A 15802-nucleotide genomic window follows, 5' to 3' on the forward strand; every position below is an offset into this window, starting at 1 on the left:
GACTGGGGTGGGTACAGTAAGAAGTATCACAACACCAGGTTAAAGTCCAACTGTTTTATTTGGTAGCAAGAGCTTTCGGAGCATTGCCCCTTCATCATTCAGCACTTCGAAATCTCGTGCTATCACATAAACCTGTTGGACTTTAAGCTGGTGTTGTGAGACTTCTTATTCTTTATATTCATTCATGAGATGTGGGCTTTGCTGGCATTTATTGCCTATCCCCAATTGCCTTTGAGAAGGTGGTGGCGTGCTGCTGCCTTCTATTATATAAATGCAAGTTGACTATTTCTTTTATGTTGGATATCTTTTGCAACTGATGGTTGCAACATGCAGGGATTTCCACTGACAATAGGGGGCTGTCACTTTAAAGTGAGGAAGGAAGGAAATTAGTCAGACAGAATTTCTTTCTGCTTCCCCAACGTTATGGAGCGTGTGCCTTCCATGTGCAACTACAATCTGATCCATTGGATGTCTCTAATTACATTCTAATTTTCTCCCTCTCACCCAAAACACTCAGGTCCTGCAGTAACTCTGAGGATGGAAAGAATTACCAATTCAGGATGATAACCTTTCCCCATTCTTCATGTGTAGGCCAGAAACAAGAAAAGGAGGGCCATTCGGCCCTTCAAGCCTGCTCCACTATTCTTTTTGGTCATAGCTGATTGTTATAGAATCCTACAGTGCAGAAGGAGGCCATTCGGCCCATCATGTCCACACCAACCACAATCATTGAATTCAATATCCTGATTCCCTCTTCTCTCCTCCTCCATCCCCAATATCCCTTTAGCCTTGAGTTGCACCTAATTTCTTCTTGAAATCAGACAGCATTTTGGCCTCAACTACTTTCTGTGGTAGTGAGTTCCACACATTCAGCAGCATCTGGGTGAAAACATTTCTCCTCACCTCAGTTCTAAAAGGTTTACTCCTGATACTCAAACTATGAACCCTAGTTCTGGACTCCCCCACCTTTGGGAACATTCTTTTTGTATCTAACCCTGTTAGAATTTTATACATTTTTATGAGCTACCTCTCACTCTTCTATACTCCAGTGAATATAATCCTAACAGATTTAGTCTCTTCTCGTATGACAGACCTTTGATGTCAACAAGCTGTTTGATTGTGCAAGGTATCAGCATTAAATTCAATCCTCTCCTTTCCCTGTGTTCACATACGCATGTTTTCAAGCATCATTGCATCTGGAACCTTGGCTGATTTTTCTCCTATCTAGCCCAGGGATTGTATGATCCAATTTGTACTTTGCTACCCTGGTTGAAATTGGATTACTAAATATGGACCTGGTATCATCCTGAATTACATGTCTGAAAGTTGTGCATTTAATCACTAAAATTGGAAGAACTCCAGATAACACACATTCTATCTTCCAAGTCCATGACCCTCACTGTCTAGAAGGACAAGGGCAGCTGATACCTGAGAACACCACCTGGAAGTTCAAGTCACATACCAGGGAAAATTTAACATGGCCAATGCACCTAACCAGCATGTCATTTGGACTTGTGACACATCATCTACAGTGTAGGGACAGTCATTCCACACATTTACCTTCAGGAGAGGACAGGGCAATCACATTTGTTTCCTGCACACTGTTGAGTGCCAAATCTAACTATGTTCAATTGGAGAAGTAATGACATAGTAATTTTAAACTACTGCATTATTCTTTTGCAATTGTTCACTCTGAATATGGAATTAGATTTTTGTTAGGCAAAGATATGAAGGGAGATGGGAGGCAGGCAGAGGGAGATAATGGTGTAATGGTACAACTGTTACTAGACTCGTAATCCAAAGACCGAGGGTAAGGCTATGGGGATATGGGCAGCATGTTGGCACTGTGGTTAGCACTGCTACATCAGCATCAGGGACCTGGGTTCAATTCTAGCCTTGGGTTACTGTCTGTGTGAAGTTTGCACATTCTCCCTATGTCTATGTTTGTTTCCTCCAGGTACTCCAGTTTCTTGCCAAAGAAGTGACAGTTAGGTTGATTTGCCATGCTAATTGCCTATGTGCTAAAATGTGTAGTTCAGAGGGAATAAATAAGCAGGGCAACTACATAAAGTTACAGGATGGGTTGGGGGTGGGCCTGGGTAAGATGCTATCTTGAGACTCAGTGCAGACTCAATGGGCCAAATGGTCTCCTTGAGCACTGCAGGAATTATATGACTCAAATCCCACCACATTGGTAGAACTTGAATTCAATTAATTAAAAAAAGTTTATTTATCAGTCACAAGGCTTACATTAACACTACAATGAAGTTACTGTAAAATTTGCCTAATTGCCACACTCCGGTGCCTTTTCGGATAATCACTCGTCTTTCAGATTGTGGGTGGGAACTGGAGCACCCGGAGGAAACCCACGCAGACAAGAGGAGAATGTGCAAGCTCCACACAGACAGTGACCCAAGCCAGGTTTTTGAACCCAGATCCCTGGCGCTGTGAGGTAGCAGTGCTAACCACTGTATCACTATGCTGCCCACTGGAAACTGAAATATAAAGTAATAGTGGCATGAACACATCATGAATTGTTGTAAAAACCAATCTGTTTCACTAATGCCCTTGAATATGTCATCCTTAACCTACCTAGCCTACATGTGACTCCCTAGCCCCAACAATGTGGTTAACCCTGAAATGGCCTGGTAAGCCAGTCAGTTCAATGGCAGTTGGAGAAGAGCAATCTTGGTCTTGCCAACTATGCCTACATCCCAGGAAGGAATAAAAGAGAATCTGGATAATCCTTGGCTCTATTTTCTCTCCGCAGATGCTGTCAGAACTATTGAAAATTTCCAGCATTTTCTGTTTTTGCTTCTGATTCCAGCATCCATGGTATATTGCCTTCAAAATAAAGAGTTAGATGAAAAATGATCTCTCAAATGTGGGACTGGGCTACTGTATGAACTCAATAACGTCCTGTAATTCTTAGAGCCATTTAGAAGTCTCACAATACCAGGTTAAAGTCCAACAGATTTATTTGTAGCAAACACCACTAGCTTTTGGAACTGGCTGTTCTTTCATTAGGTGGGTTGGAGTTCTGATCACAGACAGGGTATATAAAGATCTTTTACAGCTAATCAAGTCTTAAAGGTACAGACAATGTGAGTGAGAGAGCATTAAGCACAGGTTAAAAGGATGTGTATTGTTTCAAGACAGAAAAGTTAGTGAGATTTTGCAAGTCCAGTCAAATTGTGGGGGTTACAGATAGTGTACATGAACTCAAGATCCTGCTTCAGGGATTGAGTTTGTGTCTTTACATGCCATGTTTGTGATCAGAACTCTCATCCAACTGAGGAACAGCCAGTTCCGAAAGCTAGTGGTGTTTGCTACAAATAAACCTGTTGGACTTTGAGCTGGTGTTGTGAGACTTCTTAGTATGTTTACTATACTTACTTCCCACAAGGGCATTAATGAAACAGATTGGTTTTTACAACAATTCATGGTGTGTTCATGCCACAATTACTTTATATTTCTGTTTCCAGTGAGCGGCACGGTGGTAAGCACTGCTACCTTTTTACTGTGTCTACCTTACTGCGCCAGGGACCTGGGTTTGATCTCTGACTGTGTGGGTTTCCTCCCACAGTCCGAAGAGGGGTGGTTGGTTGCATTTACCCCAGTCCAACGCCGGCATCTCCACATCATTTTAAGAGCCAGCCGGGCACGTGCTACATTTGCCAGTAGCAAAGATGGCGGCGCCCTTGCTGTGACTGTGCCAGGAGGGGAGAGGTCAGAGTTGACGGTGGCGGAGCCACGTGTGTGGCTGCAATGATGGCGGGACTGGCGCGCGCTCTGGCGGCGGCCGGGCGGTTCATCGGGCGGAGGCCGCGCAGAGCGGCTGAGGGGAAGGGGGCGGGACGCTCGTCACTCAGTGGCGGCGGTTGGAGGAGAAGCTACAACTCAACGCCGACTAAAGCGGCTCTGCGGCTCCCCAGGATGGAGTACCAGGTACCGGGGGGAGAGCGGAGCGGGGAGGGGGCCGGGCCCCAGGGGGCTCCGAGGGGCGGCCCGGGGGGCAGCGGGTCATCGGCCCCGGCGGACACCCAGTGTCCGGCACTTTCCCGCGCTTTTCCCCGCACCGGACACTCACTCAGTTGTTTGGCCACCCGGACACTCAGGGATTCGGACACTCAAAGGCTCGGACACTGAGTTATTCGGACACTTGTCCAGTCAGGGGCTCGGCCACTCAGTTGTTTGGCCAGTCAGACTCTCAGAGTTCAGCTTGCTCCCGCCCGGCTCTGCCTCGGGCAGTAACTGGGACATTTTGATGAAGGAGAAACTTCAGCTCAGCTTCTCTCCCGCAAGTGCTCAGTTTGAGATCCCCCTCCCAGCTATCAGCTTCCCTTCCTGGGATGATCCAGACAGCTGGTCCCTCCAAAAGGATTCCTGATCAGCTGCTCCTTCAGATTTAAAATTGCTGCAAAGTTCACACACTGGGCGAGATTGAATGTTTGTGATTTGAAGTTAGTTATTTTCTCCCTGTTTTATACACGGTTGTTTGGTAAATTTGATCACTTTTACTCATTTTGTCCTTGGACCAGATAGACCTTGCCCAGTGTTGCCAATCTTCGGTGAAATCCAGGAGTGAATAGGAAACAGAACCACAGCTTTGTTTCAGCACAAAAGGAGGCCATTCAGCCCATCATGTTTGCTCTAGCTCTGTGTAGGACCGGAGCGGCACAGTGGTTAGTATTGTTGCTTCACAGCGCCAGGGACCTGAGTTCGATTCCTGGCTTGGGCCACTGTATGGAATGTGCACGTTCTCCCCGTATCTGCATGGGTTTCCTCTGGGTGCTCCGATTTCCTCCCACATTCTGAAAGGTGGGCTGGTTAGATGCATTGGCCTGAACAGGCACCAGAGTGTGGCAACTAGGGGAATTTCATAGTAACTTCATTGCAGTGTTAATGTAAGCATTACTTATGATCCGCCACCATCTTTACTACTGGCAATAAACTTTTTCTTTACTTTTTCTTCACTTACCTGGTGCCACTTCCCTGTGGCTCTGACATTCTTACTTTTCAGATAGCAATCTAATTCCTTCTTGAATGCCTTGATTCAAACTGATTCTAGCACAGTCTCAGGCATGAGAAGCTTGGTTAGAATGGTTGATTTTGGCACGGCGAGTGAGATTGAACATGCTGGGGCTTTTCTCTAGAAAAGTGAAGACTGACACGTGACTTGACCCAATACATACAAGAGTATAAAGGCTGAGATCAGGAATATGTTTCCACGTGTGGTGGTGGAGACCAAAACCACAGTCACTAAATGAAAAACTTAGCAAACTTAGGGAAAACTTTAAGTTTTTTAAAGGTTATTTATTAGCAAATAGGCTTACGTTAACACTGCAGTGAAATTACTGTGAAAATCCCCTAGTCGTCACACTTCGGCGCCTGTTCGGGTACACTGAGGGAGAATTTAGCATAGCCATTGCACCTAACCAGCACGTCTTTTGAACAGTGGGAGGAAGCTGGAGCACCCGGAGAAAACCCATGCAGACACGAGGAGAACATGCAGACTCCACACTGACAGTGACCCAGGCCAGGAATTGAACCTGGGTGCTAACCATTGTACCACCGTGCTGCCTTACTATGACTAACTTCTACTGTGAGTGGAGAAAATATAAAACTATGATGAAGGAAATTGATTTGAATCACAAAGACTTTCCGAGGCAGATAGCGCAGATGCATTTGACAGGAAGCTTGATCAACACGTGAAGAAGAAATGAATGGAAGAAACTTGTTGGAAGGCTAATGTGGAAGGTTGGGCTGAATGGCCTGCTCCTGTGCTCTAAATTCTGTAATTAGTCTGCATTCACTGGACTCTATTGTGCCAAAGTAGTGAAGCATTTACGTTTCCAATTGAAGCAGATGCACAGCCTGAAGTAAACGATTGAATGAGTACGGCACAAGGATCACCTGCCTGATGGCATACACCCCAGAATACTGAAAGAAGCAAGGGATGAAATTGCTGGAGCCTTGAGAGAAATCTTTGTATCCTCACTGGCTACAGAGGAGGCCCCAGAGGACTGAAAAATAGCCAGTGTTGTTCCTTTTGTTTAAGATGGGTATAGCAAGAATAATCCATGTAATTACAGGCCTGATGTCAGTGGTTGGGAAATTATTGGAGCGGATTCTTTGAGACGGGATTTACTCGTGCTGGGAAATAACTGGATGAGGGGCAACATGGTTTTGTGAAGGGGAGGTCATACCTCACTAACTTGATTGTGTTTTTTGAGGGAAGTGACGAACATGATTGATATGGGTAGGGCAGTGGTTGTTGTCCATATGGACTTCAGTAAGGCCTTTGACAAGGTCCCTCGTGGCAGACTGGTGTAGAAGGGAAGTTGCTTGTGATCAGAAGTGAGCTGTCAAGGCGGATACAGAACTGACTCGATCATAAAAGACAGGGTAGCAATGGAAGGGTGCTTTTCTGAATGTATGACAAGTGGCGTTCCTCAGGGATCAATGCTGGGACTTTTGCTGTTTGTAATATGTATCAGTGATTTGGAGAAAAATGTAACTGGTTTGGTGAGTAAGTTTGCAGATGACACAAGGATTGGTGGATTTGTGGAAAGCAATGAGGACCATCAGAGGATACAGCAGAGCATAGATCGGTTGCAGACTTGGGCAGAGAGATGACAGATGGAGTTTTATCCAGACAAATGTGAGATAATCTATTTTGGAAGGTCTAATACAGATAGATATACAGTAAATGGCAGAACCCTTAAGAGTATTGATAGGCAGAGGGATCTGGGTGTACAGATACAGTGGTCACTGAAAATGGCAATGCAGGTGGAGAAGGTATCAAGAAGGCATGCGGCATGCTTGCCTTCATCGGCCAGGGCAATGAGTTTAAAAATTGGCAAGTCATGTTGCAGCTTTATAGAACCTTAGTTAGGCGGCACTTGGAATATAGTGTTCAATTCTGGTCGCCACACTACCAGAAGGATGTGGAGGCTTTGGAGAGGGTACAGAGAAGATTTACCAGGATGTTGCCTGGTATGCAGGGCATTAGCTATAAGGAGAGGTTGGAGAAACTTGGTTTGTTCTCACTGGAACGACAAAGGTTGAGAATAGAAGTCTACAAGATTGAGGGGCATGGACAGAGTGGATAGTCAAAAGCTTTTTTCCAGGCTCAATTATAGTGGGCATAGATTTAAGGTGCGAGGGGCAAGGTTTATATGAGGCAAGTTTTTTACATAGGGTAGGGGTACCTGGAACTCAGTGCTGGGGGAAGTAGTGGAAGCTGATACGCTAGTGACTTTTAAGGGGCATCTGGACAAATACACGAATAGGAGAGGAATAGAGGGATGTGGTCCCTGGAAAGGTAGGGGGTTTTAGTTCAGTAGGGCAGGATGGTCGATGCAGGCTTGGAGGGCCAAAGGGCTGTTCCTGTGCTGTAATTTTCTTTGTTCTCTGTTCTTTTTGTTCTCTTAGTTCTTTGCTAAGCTGCATAAATAAAAACTTGAGTTGTGTTTATCTGAATTTGGAAAGAGTTGTTTATGGTTACAGGCACCAAGTTACTGATTGACTTGGCTCCATAATTATTGACTGAACTGTGTCACTGCTTGTGTGTGAGCCTAGGTATCTGATGTGGATATTTTACAACAGAGAGCATCAGACTGCAATCATGAGTGGGATGCTTTCCTGATCTTTCACAATTCCAACCCCAACCTGCTTTGATTCCCCCTTTCCCTGGGTTAATGTAGTTCACTTAGCACAAACTGGAATCTGCCTGCTTGGTATGTGTCAGCATACTAACATGGACTGGGGCAGAACTGTCTTAGACAACGTTGGCTCAAATTTTGGAAGTATGGACCTTTCATAAAGCCTCAGTTGTAGATTTTGCTATTTAGAGTCAGAGATTGCCAGCATGGAAACAGGCCCTTTGGCCCAACTTGTCCATGCCGCCGCCCAGTTTTTACAATCAAGCTAATCCTAATTGCCCACATTTGGCCATATTCCTCTATAACCATCTTACCCATGTAACTGTTTAAATGCTTTTTAAAAGACAGAATTTTACGTGCCTCTACTACTACCTCTGGCAGTTCATTCCAGACACTCTCCACCCTCTTGTGAAAATATTGCCCCTCTGGACCTTCTTGTATCTCTTCCCTCTCCCCTCTCACCTTAAACCTATGCTGTCTAGTTTTAGACTCCTCTACCTTTGGGAAAAGATGCTTACTATTTACCTTATCTATACCCTCATTATTTTGTAGACCTCTATAACATCACCCCTCAGCTTTCTACGCCCCAGGGAAAAACGTCCCAGATTCTCCAGCCTCTCCTTATAACTCAAACCATCAAGTCCTGGTAGCATCCTAGTAAATGTTTTCTGCACTCTTTCTAGTTTATAAAATCCTTTCTGTAATAGAGTGACCAGAACTGTAGACAGTATTCCAAGTGTGGCCTTTCTAATGTCGTACAACTTCAAGGTGTTCCAACTTTTGTATTCATTGTTGTGATCAATGAAACCAAGCATGCCGAATGTCGCCTTCGCCATCCTGTCAACCTGTGACTCTACTTTCAAGGAGCTATGAACTTGTGCTCCTAGATCTCTTTGTTCTATAACTCTCCCCAGTGCCCCTGAAAGTGGGGAGCTTAAACTCCTTGTATAAAAATGATGCAAGTTATCAGATATGTTGCTCACCTCCAGATTCTGATGTCTGTCTGCATTCCATAGTTGAAGGATCAGACAGATGAACTCCCCCTCAGCCTGGTCACTGCCAGCAAGTGACTGGACTGCATTGCTGGCTGACTCTCTTTCCATACTCTTGTAATAACCTACTTAACAACATCACCCACAAGTTTTGGAACTATATTACTGTTCCTTCACCGTTACCAGAGCAAAATCCTGAAGCTCCCTTCCTAACAGCAATGTGGTGTCCCCACAGTTCAAGAAGGAAGCTCACGACCTGACGGGCAACAGAAATAGCCAATATATGCTGGCCCTGCCAACAATACCTATGCCCCAAGAGGAAATGTTAAAAAAAACTCCAGCTCCCCCAGTGATTGCTCATGATTGTTATCTTATCACTGCTTTGTATGTAATAATTTATAAACCATCATCACATGCTTCCCTCAATGTTTAACAGAGGTTCGTCGTTCAGGGTTGATGCATGGTCTGCACTGAAATATTTGATTTGACCTGGATTGGTAGTTATGTGTTGCAGTTAAGATAGGATCCTGGGCTAGGTGGGTGGTTCAGTCTCCGATTGCTATCCACTGATCTGTAAAGTGATGATCCACGTGGTTGAATGCATTGTCAGGGCTCAGTACTCTAGGCAGGGTGGGCATTTGAATTAGGCACCAGAGGGTGGTTGGGACCCATGAGTAGTATCCCAGCAAACTTCAACGCCCTTCACATAAAACAGGAATTGAACCCAGGGCTTGACTTGGTCATACATTTGAATTTCACGCCAGATTAAGTAATCTCAAAAAAAAGATTTTTAAAAAAATTGGTATATAGAAAGTAGTAATCAGGAAAGATTAATCTAGTCCCTCATTAAACCAGTGTTTGTGGTAGAACTACTGAAGGTAGTAGTGTCTGAAGGGTGTTGTGGATAAATACTTTAAACCTTGTGTACCTTAAAACAGGAATCTAATTGACAGGATTGGACTGTTGTAGATATCCAAGAGTGTGTTGCAGACTGAAAGCTAATCTTAGGATTCGAATTGCATTATCGTGAGAACTGATCTTTTCTATCGTATTACATTTTCACCCTCCCTGATGACTGAATATGTGCATGTGTGTTGTCACTGGACATATTTTGGGCAAAGTGCAACTTGAGCCACATTAAACTCAGTCACCTTTTACTTAAGGGTGGTGAATCTCTGGAATTCTCTGCCCGTTGAAGTGGTAGAGGCTGCCTCGCTAAATATTTTTAAGAAGCGGGTTGATGGGTTTTTGATAAGAGAGGGGATTAAGGGTTATGGGGAGAGGGCGGGAAAGTGGAACTGAGCCACAACAGATCAGCCATGATCTTATTGAATGGCGGGGCAGGCTCGAAGGGCTAGATGGCCTACTCCTGCTCCTATTTCTTATGTTCTTATGTTCTTAAAAGTAAAGTTTATTTATTAGTCACAAGGCTTGTATTAACACTGCAATGAAATAACTGTGAAATTCCCCTAGTTGCCACACTCTGGCGCCTGTTCAGGTCAATGCACCTAACTAGTCTTACAGACTGTCGGAGCAGACATGGGGAGAACGTACAGACTCCACACAGACAGTGACCCAAGCCAGGAATTGAACCCAGGTCCCTGGCACTGAGGCAGCAGTGCTAACCACTGTGCCACCATACCGTCCCCAGAACCTTTCAGTTCTGGACAAAGCCGAGGACCTAAATAGTTGACCCCTGTCCTACGTTTTATAGTTGATTGCCAACCTGCTACGTGTTTGCAACATTGTCTGATTTTTATTGCATTTTTAACTTGGCGAGGATCGTTGGTCACTTCAAGGATCACCCATGAAATGTGACTACAAGAATCTCCAGCGACAGACGGATAAGCAACTTTAATGTTAAGCCGCACTTGCAAATAGCAAAATCTGTAATTACGGCTGAGCCCTATCAAAGTTCCACACTTCAGAATTTGAGCTAATGTTATCTAGGACTTTAGTTTATGTGACTGTTGCTAATGGATATGATCTGGTGGCCATTACAGAGACATGGCTGCAAGGTGACAGGGACTGGGAGCTGAATGTCCAGGGGTATCAAGTGTTTAGGAAGGATAGGCAGGAGGGAAAAGGGGGGGGCGTAGCTCTGCTGATTAAGGATAGCATCAGGGTGGTAGCGAGGGATGATATTGGAGCCAAGGAGCAGAAGGTGGAATCGATGTGGGTAGAGATTAGGAACAGCAAAGGGAGGAAGACGCTGATGGGTGTCGTCTATAGGCCCCCAAATAATGATCTGGAGGTGGGGCGGGCTGTTAACGCACAAATAAGTGCGGCGTGCAGGAATGGGACGGCCGTGGTTATGGGGGATTTCAATCTGCATATTGATTGGTCGACCCATGTTGGATGCGGTGGGCTCGAGGAGGAGTTCTTGGAACGCTGCCGGGATAGTTTCCTCGAACAGTGTGTGTTGGAGCCGACGAGGGAGCGAGCTATCATGGATCTCGTGCTATGTAATGAGGCGGGTAGAATTAGGGAACTTGTGGTGAAGGATCCTCTTAGGGAGAGTGATCATTGTATGGTGGAGTTTCTGGTGCAGATGGAGGAGGAGAAAGTGGGTTCCCAGACACGCGTCCTTTGTTTGAACAGAGGGGAGTACGGTAGGATGAGAGAAAAATTGGCGAATGTGGACTGGGGGAGCACGTTGGAAGGTAGGTCTGCTGAGGAGCAGTGGAGGATCTTTAAGGAGATCTTTCTTGGTGCTCAGCGGAAATTTATTCCGATGGTCAAAAAGGACCGTAGGAGGAGAGGTAATAAGCCGTGGATAACGAAGGAGGTGAAGGAAAGTGTTAAATTAAAAGCGGAGGCGTTTAGAGTAGCTAAGAGTAGTGGGCGAGAAGAGGATTGGGAGAGGTTTAAATGTCAACAAAGATTGACAAAGAAGTTGATAAAGAAGGGTAGGAGAAACTATGAAGCTGGGCTAGCGCTTAATATAAAAAAGGATAGCAAGAGTTTTTATAAATATATAAAAAGGAAGAGGCTGGCTAAGGTGAACGTTGGTCCCTTAGAGGATGAGAAGGGGGACTTAGTGGTAGGGGATGGGGATATGGCTGAGGTCTTGAATAACTTTTTTGTTTCGGTCTTCACGGAGGAGGACGTGAATAATTTGCCGGATGTTAGAGATGGAAAGGTGGTAGGACTGGAGGGTCTCGCTGACATTACTGTTACTAGAGAGGTGGTGCTCGACAGACTGGAGGGGCTGATTGTGGACAAGTCCCCAGGACCGGATGGAATGCATCCGAGGGTCCTGAAAGAAATGGCGGAGGTGATAGTGGATGCCTTGGTGGTTATTTTCCAGACGTCGCTGGATTCCGGGGAAGTGCCGGAAGATTGGAAAACGGCTAATGTTACGCCGTTGTTTAAGAAGGGTGCCAGGCAAAAGGCGGGGAATTATAGGCCTGTTAGTTTAACGTCTGTTGTAGGTAAAATGTTAGAATCCGTCATCAAGGAGGAAATAGCGAGGCATCTTGAGGGGAACTGCTTGATAGAGCAGACGCAGCACGGTTTCCTTAAAGGGAAGTTGTGTCTGACAAATTTACTGGAGTTCTATGAGGATGTGTCTAGGGCGGTGGATAGAGGAGAGCCGGTGGATGTGGTCTTTCTGGATTTTCAGAAGGCGTTTGACAAGGTACCTCACAAGAGGTTATTACAGAAGGTCAGGGGGCATGGAGTTGGGGGTAGGGTGTTAGCGTGGATAGAGGACTGGTTGTCAAATAGGAGGCAGAGAGTGGGGGTCAGTGGGTGCTATTCGGATTGGCGGATGGTGACTAGTGGAGTGCCCCAGGGGTCGGTGCTGGGGCCTCAGCTATTTACCATTTATATTAGATGATCTGGTGGAGGGAACCGAGTGTATGGTGTCGAAATTTGCTGATGACACCAAAATTGGTGGAAAGGCAAATTGTGCGGAGGGTGGGGAGAGTCTGCAGAAGGATCTAGATAGGCTGGGCGAATGGGCCAGGAAATGGCAAATGGAATTTAATGTTGGCAAGTGCGAGGTGGTCCACTTTGGTAGGAATAATGGTAGGAAGGATTATTACTTACGTGGAGAAAAACTGCAGCAGGCGACGGTGCAGAGGGACCTCGGGGTCCTTGTGCATGAGTCGCAAAAACCCAGCTTGCAGGTGCAGCAGGTGGTCAGGAAGGCGAATGGGATGCTGGCCTTCATCGCGAGGGGGATTGAATATAAAAGTAGGGAGGTCTTGCTGCGGCTGTATAGGGCATTGGTGAGGCCGCAGCTGGAGTACTGTGTGCAGTTTTGGTCGCCGTACTTACGCAAGGATATTTTAGCCTTGGAGGGAGTGCAGAGGAGGTTTACTAGTCTGATGCCGGAGTTGAGGGGGATGAGCTATGAGGAGAGGCTGAATAGATTAGGCTTGTACTCGTTAGAGTTTAGAAGAATGAGGGGAGATCTCATTGAGACGTATAAGATGATGAATGGGATGGATAGGTTAGAGGTGGAGAGACTCTTCCCGCTCAGAAAGGATAATAGGAATAGGGGGCATAGCCTCAAGATAAAGGGGGGGCGGTTTAGAACAGAGTTGAGGAGGAACTTCACCACTCAAAGGGTGGTGAATCTCTGGAATTCTCTGCCCGTTGAAGTGGTGGAGGCTGCCTCGCTAAATATTTTTAAGACGCGGGCTGATGGGTTTTTGATGAGAGAGGGGATTAAGGGTTATGGGGAGAGGGTGGGAATGTGGAACTGAGCCACGACAGATCAGCCATGATCTTATTGAATGGCGGGGCAGGCTCGAAGGGCTAGTTGGCCTACTCCTGCTCCTATTTCTTATGTTCTTATCATTTCCTTTTGAATGAAGTAGTGCCAGGTGATCATCTTTGTTCAGTAGTGGGAGTTGGGAGTGGGATTGATGAGAGATTGGGGAATGTCAGCAGATGGAGACCTTGTAATGTGCCCCTCCATCTTGCCTTTCCAGAGGGTACTCCAGGGCCTGTCTTCCTATCTTGTCAGATCACCTTACGTAAGAATCCAGGCACAGAGAAAGTTGGGCTGAATGCCCTCCTGTGCTGTTTGATACCATAAAAAGGTGATGAATTTTAAAAGAATGTTTAGTTGATCTATTCCTTTGCATTTCGTTTCAGGATGCAGTACAGGCACTCAACACCCTCCAGACCAATGCAAGCACCTTGGAGCAGATCCGACGGGAGCAGCAGCTTGGTCGAACGCAAGGCACACTGGAAGCAATGAAATCCTTTGTGTACCGAGCCGGAATAGCGGTAAAGGAATAGCGTTCTTATTGGTTGTGTGGGGCAATTCAGGATGATACACCTCATCCACCCAAATGATTGATTCCTAGTGAAGATGCCCAGTCAACTGAGTGGGGTGGGGAGATTCATTAGGTGGATCCTTCTTGTGTGCTTGATGACAGTGACCTGAGAATAAGAAAATCGATGAACGAAGGGAGGGAGAACAAAGATGGTCTGTGCAATCTCGGGCTATGGGCATCCCAAGAAGGAAAAAATCAATCAAGGTTGCACAGGGCAGAAAAAATGGAGATGTGGACATTGGCTGCATGGGTAAGCTACCAAGGTGTTCACTTTCCAGACCATTTAGATTGGCCATTTAGATCCCATCTCAGTGGCTGTGAAGACCTAAGGTCAGCACCTTCACAGCAGGGGAAGTGGAGGAGAAGGAGAATGAAGGATGGTTAGTGTCCTAACCTAACAGATCTTCATGAGAAAGTTCCCATGATTGATATGAATTATGCTGTCTACTTAAAAGCTATATTGTTCCAATAACCTGATTGTTTCTTTTGTTGGTGGTAGATTGAAGACTTGGACCAGCTTGCCATCATCCATGTGACTGGGACAAAGGGCAAGGTCAGTCCTTGACATAAATCCATTTACTTTCTAAAGGACAGGCACTGCTATATATATATACACGTTATATAATATATATTTCAATGTGGTTTGTTTTCTTTTGCACTGAAATTCTGTTGGTTTTGCACTTGGTAGTTCTGTTTGTTGGACTCCAAGTTGAGAGTTGTTCCTTTGATTTCCCTCCCATTGTAAGCTTTCTTAATCCTGTGCTCCTGGGTTGAAGGGGAAGCAGTGCAAAATCTTGAGACCCCCTGATAGTAAGCGCAGACATCGCTCTTGGATCATGGCTGTCTGCTGAGTAGTGGGATTAGCAAAGATTTAGAAGTTTGCTGCAGAGTCAGTGTCTCAATCAATGACCTGTGATGTGAGGCCAAGTAAAGTGGGGGGAGAAAAAGGAATGACTGAAAATCCCTTTCCTTTTACTGCTGTAGTAGACCTCCATGTGACCAAGGATATGTTGGGACTCTGTGTCTGAGGATGAGTAAAAAGTCTGACAGCACCAGGTTTTAATCCAACCGATTTATTTGATAGTAAACGCACAAGCTTTCGGGGTTAGTCCCTTCGTCAGGTGAATGGAGAGTTCTGGCCTCAGCTCTGAGGCCAGAACTCTCCATTCACCTGACGAAGGGACTAACCCCGAAAGCTTGTGCGTTTACTATCAAATAAATCGGTTGGATTAAAACCTGGTGTTGTCAGACTTTTTACTGTGTTTACACCAGTCCAACGCCGGCATACCCACATTCTGAGGATGAGTGTCAGAAGATGGGATTATTTTATGAATTCTTTAGTATCTATTGGTTATAAACAATCTTATCCATTGATGGCTGGAGGCTATTATTCAAATGTCACATCTTTCATGACCTCAGGATGTCACAAAGCACTTCACAACCAACGTTGCTTTTTGAAGTGCAGTCACTGTTCTGCAAATGCAGCAGCCAATTTGTGCACAGCAAGCTCCCACAAACATTAAGGTGATCTATCTAAGGAAATTGGTATGATGCTTCCTTAATAAAGTGTCATTGTTTACATCTTCAATAAGGAGGATGATGATGACAAAAATCTGGGATAGGAATTTGTGTTTGAAGTTTAATGGCTTCTTTTGCAGACCAGCATTCTCCAGAATGTACATTCCAGAGTATTTTTTCTTATTTCTCTCATCCTGCTTTTAATTGTGACCCGAGTTTTCTTTTGTTAATTTTAGGGCTCAACGTGTGCGTTTTGTGAAAAGATATTGCGCAATTACGGACTAAAGACTGGTTTCTACAGGTAAGATAAAGAGCGATTCTGCACTTGTGT

The 15802-nt window shown here is 45.3% G+C and overlaps 1 protein-coding gene across 2 annotated transcripts in view; it reads left to right on the forward strand.

Moving 5' to 3' along the window:
- Positions 1 to 3768: 3768 nt before the first annotated feature.
- fpgs (folylpolyglutamate synthase) overlaps positions 3769 to 15802 on the forward strand; it is a 54365-nt gene continuing 42331 nt past the window's right edge. The window contains exons 1-4 of one of the 2 annotated variants that reach the window (XM_080212413.1): positions 3769 to 3948; positions 13769 to 13903; positions 14453 to 14506; positions 15708 to 15772. In XM_080212413.1, the coding sequence (XP_080068539.1) occupies positions 3769 to 3948; positions 13769 to 13903; positions 14453 to 14506; positions 15708 to 15772 (434 nt within the window). Of the gene's footprint in view, positions 3949 to 10411; positions 10519 to 13768; positions 13904 to 14452; positions 14507 to 15707; positions 15773 to 15802 lie in introns of those variants that run through there. The other variant, XM_080212414.1, reaches the window with a different exon arrangement.

The sequence above is a fragment of the Carcharhinus amblyrhynchos genome, chromosome 25 (genome assembly GCF_965287045.1).
Source record: "Carcharhinus amblyrhynchos chromosome 25, sCarAmb.v2.hapA, whole genome shotgun sequence".
In the NCBI taxonomy this organism is placed as follows: Eukaryota; Metazoa; Chordata; class Chondrichthyes; order Carcharhiniformes; family Carcharhinidae; genus Carcharhinus; species Carcharhinus amblyrhynchos.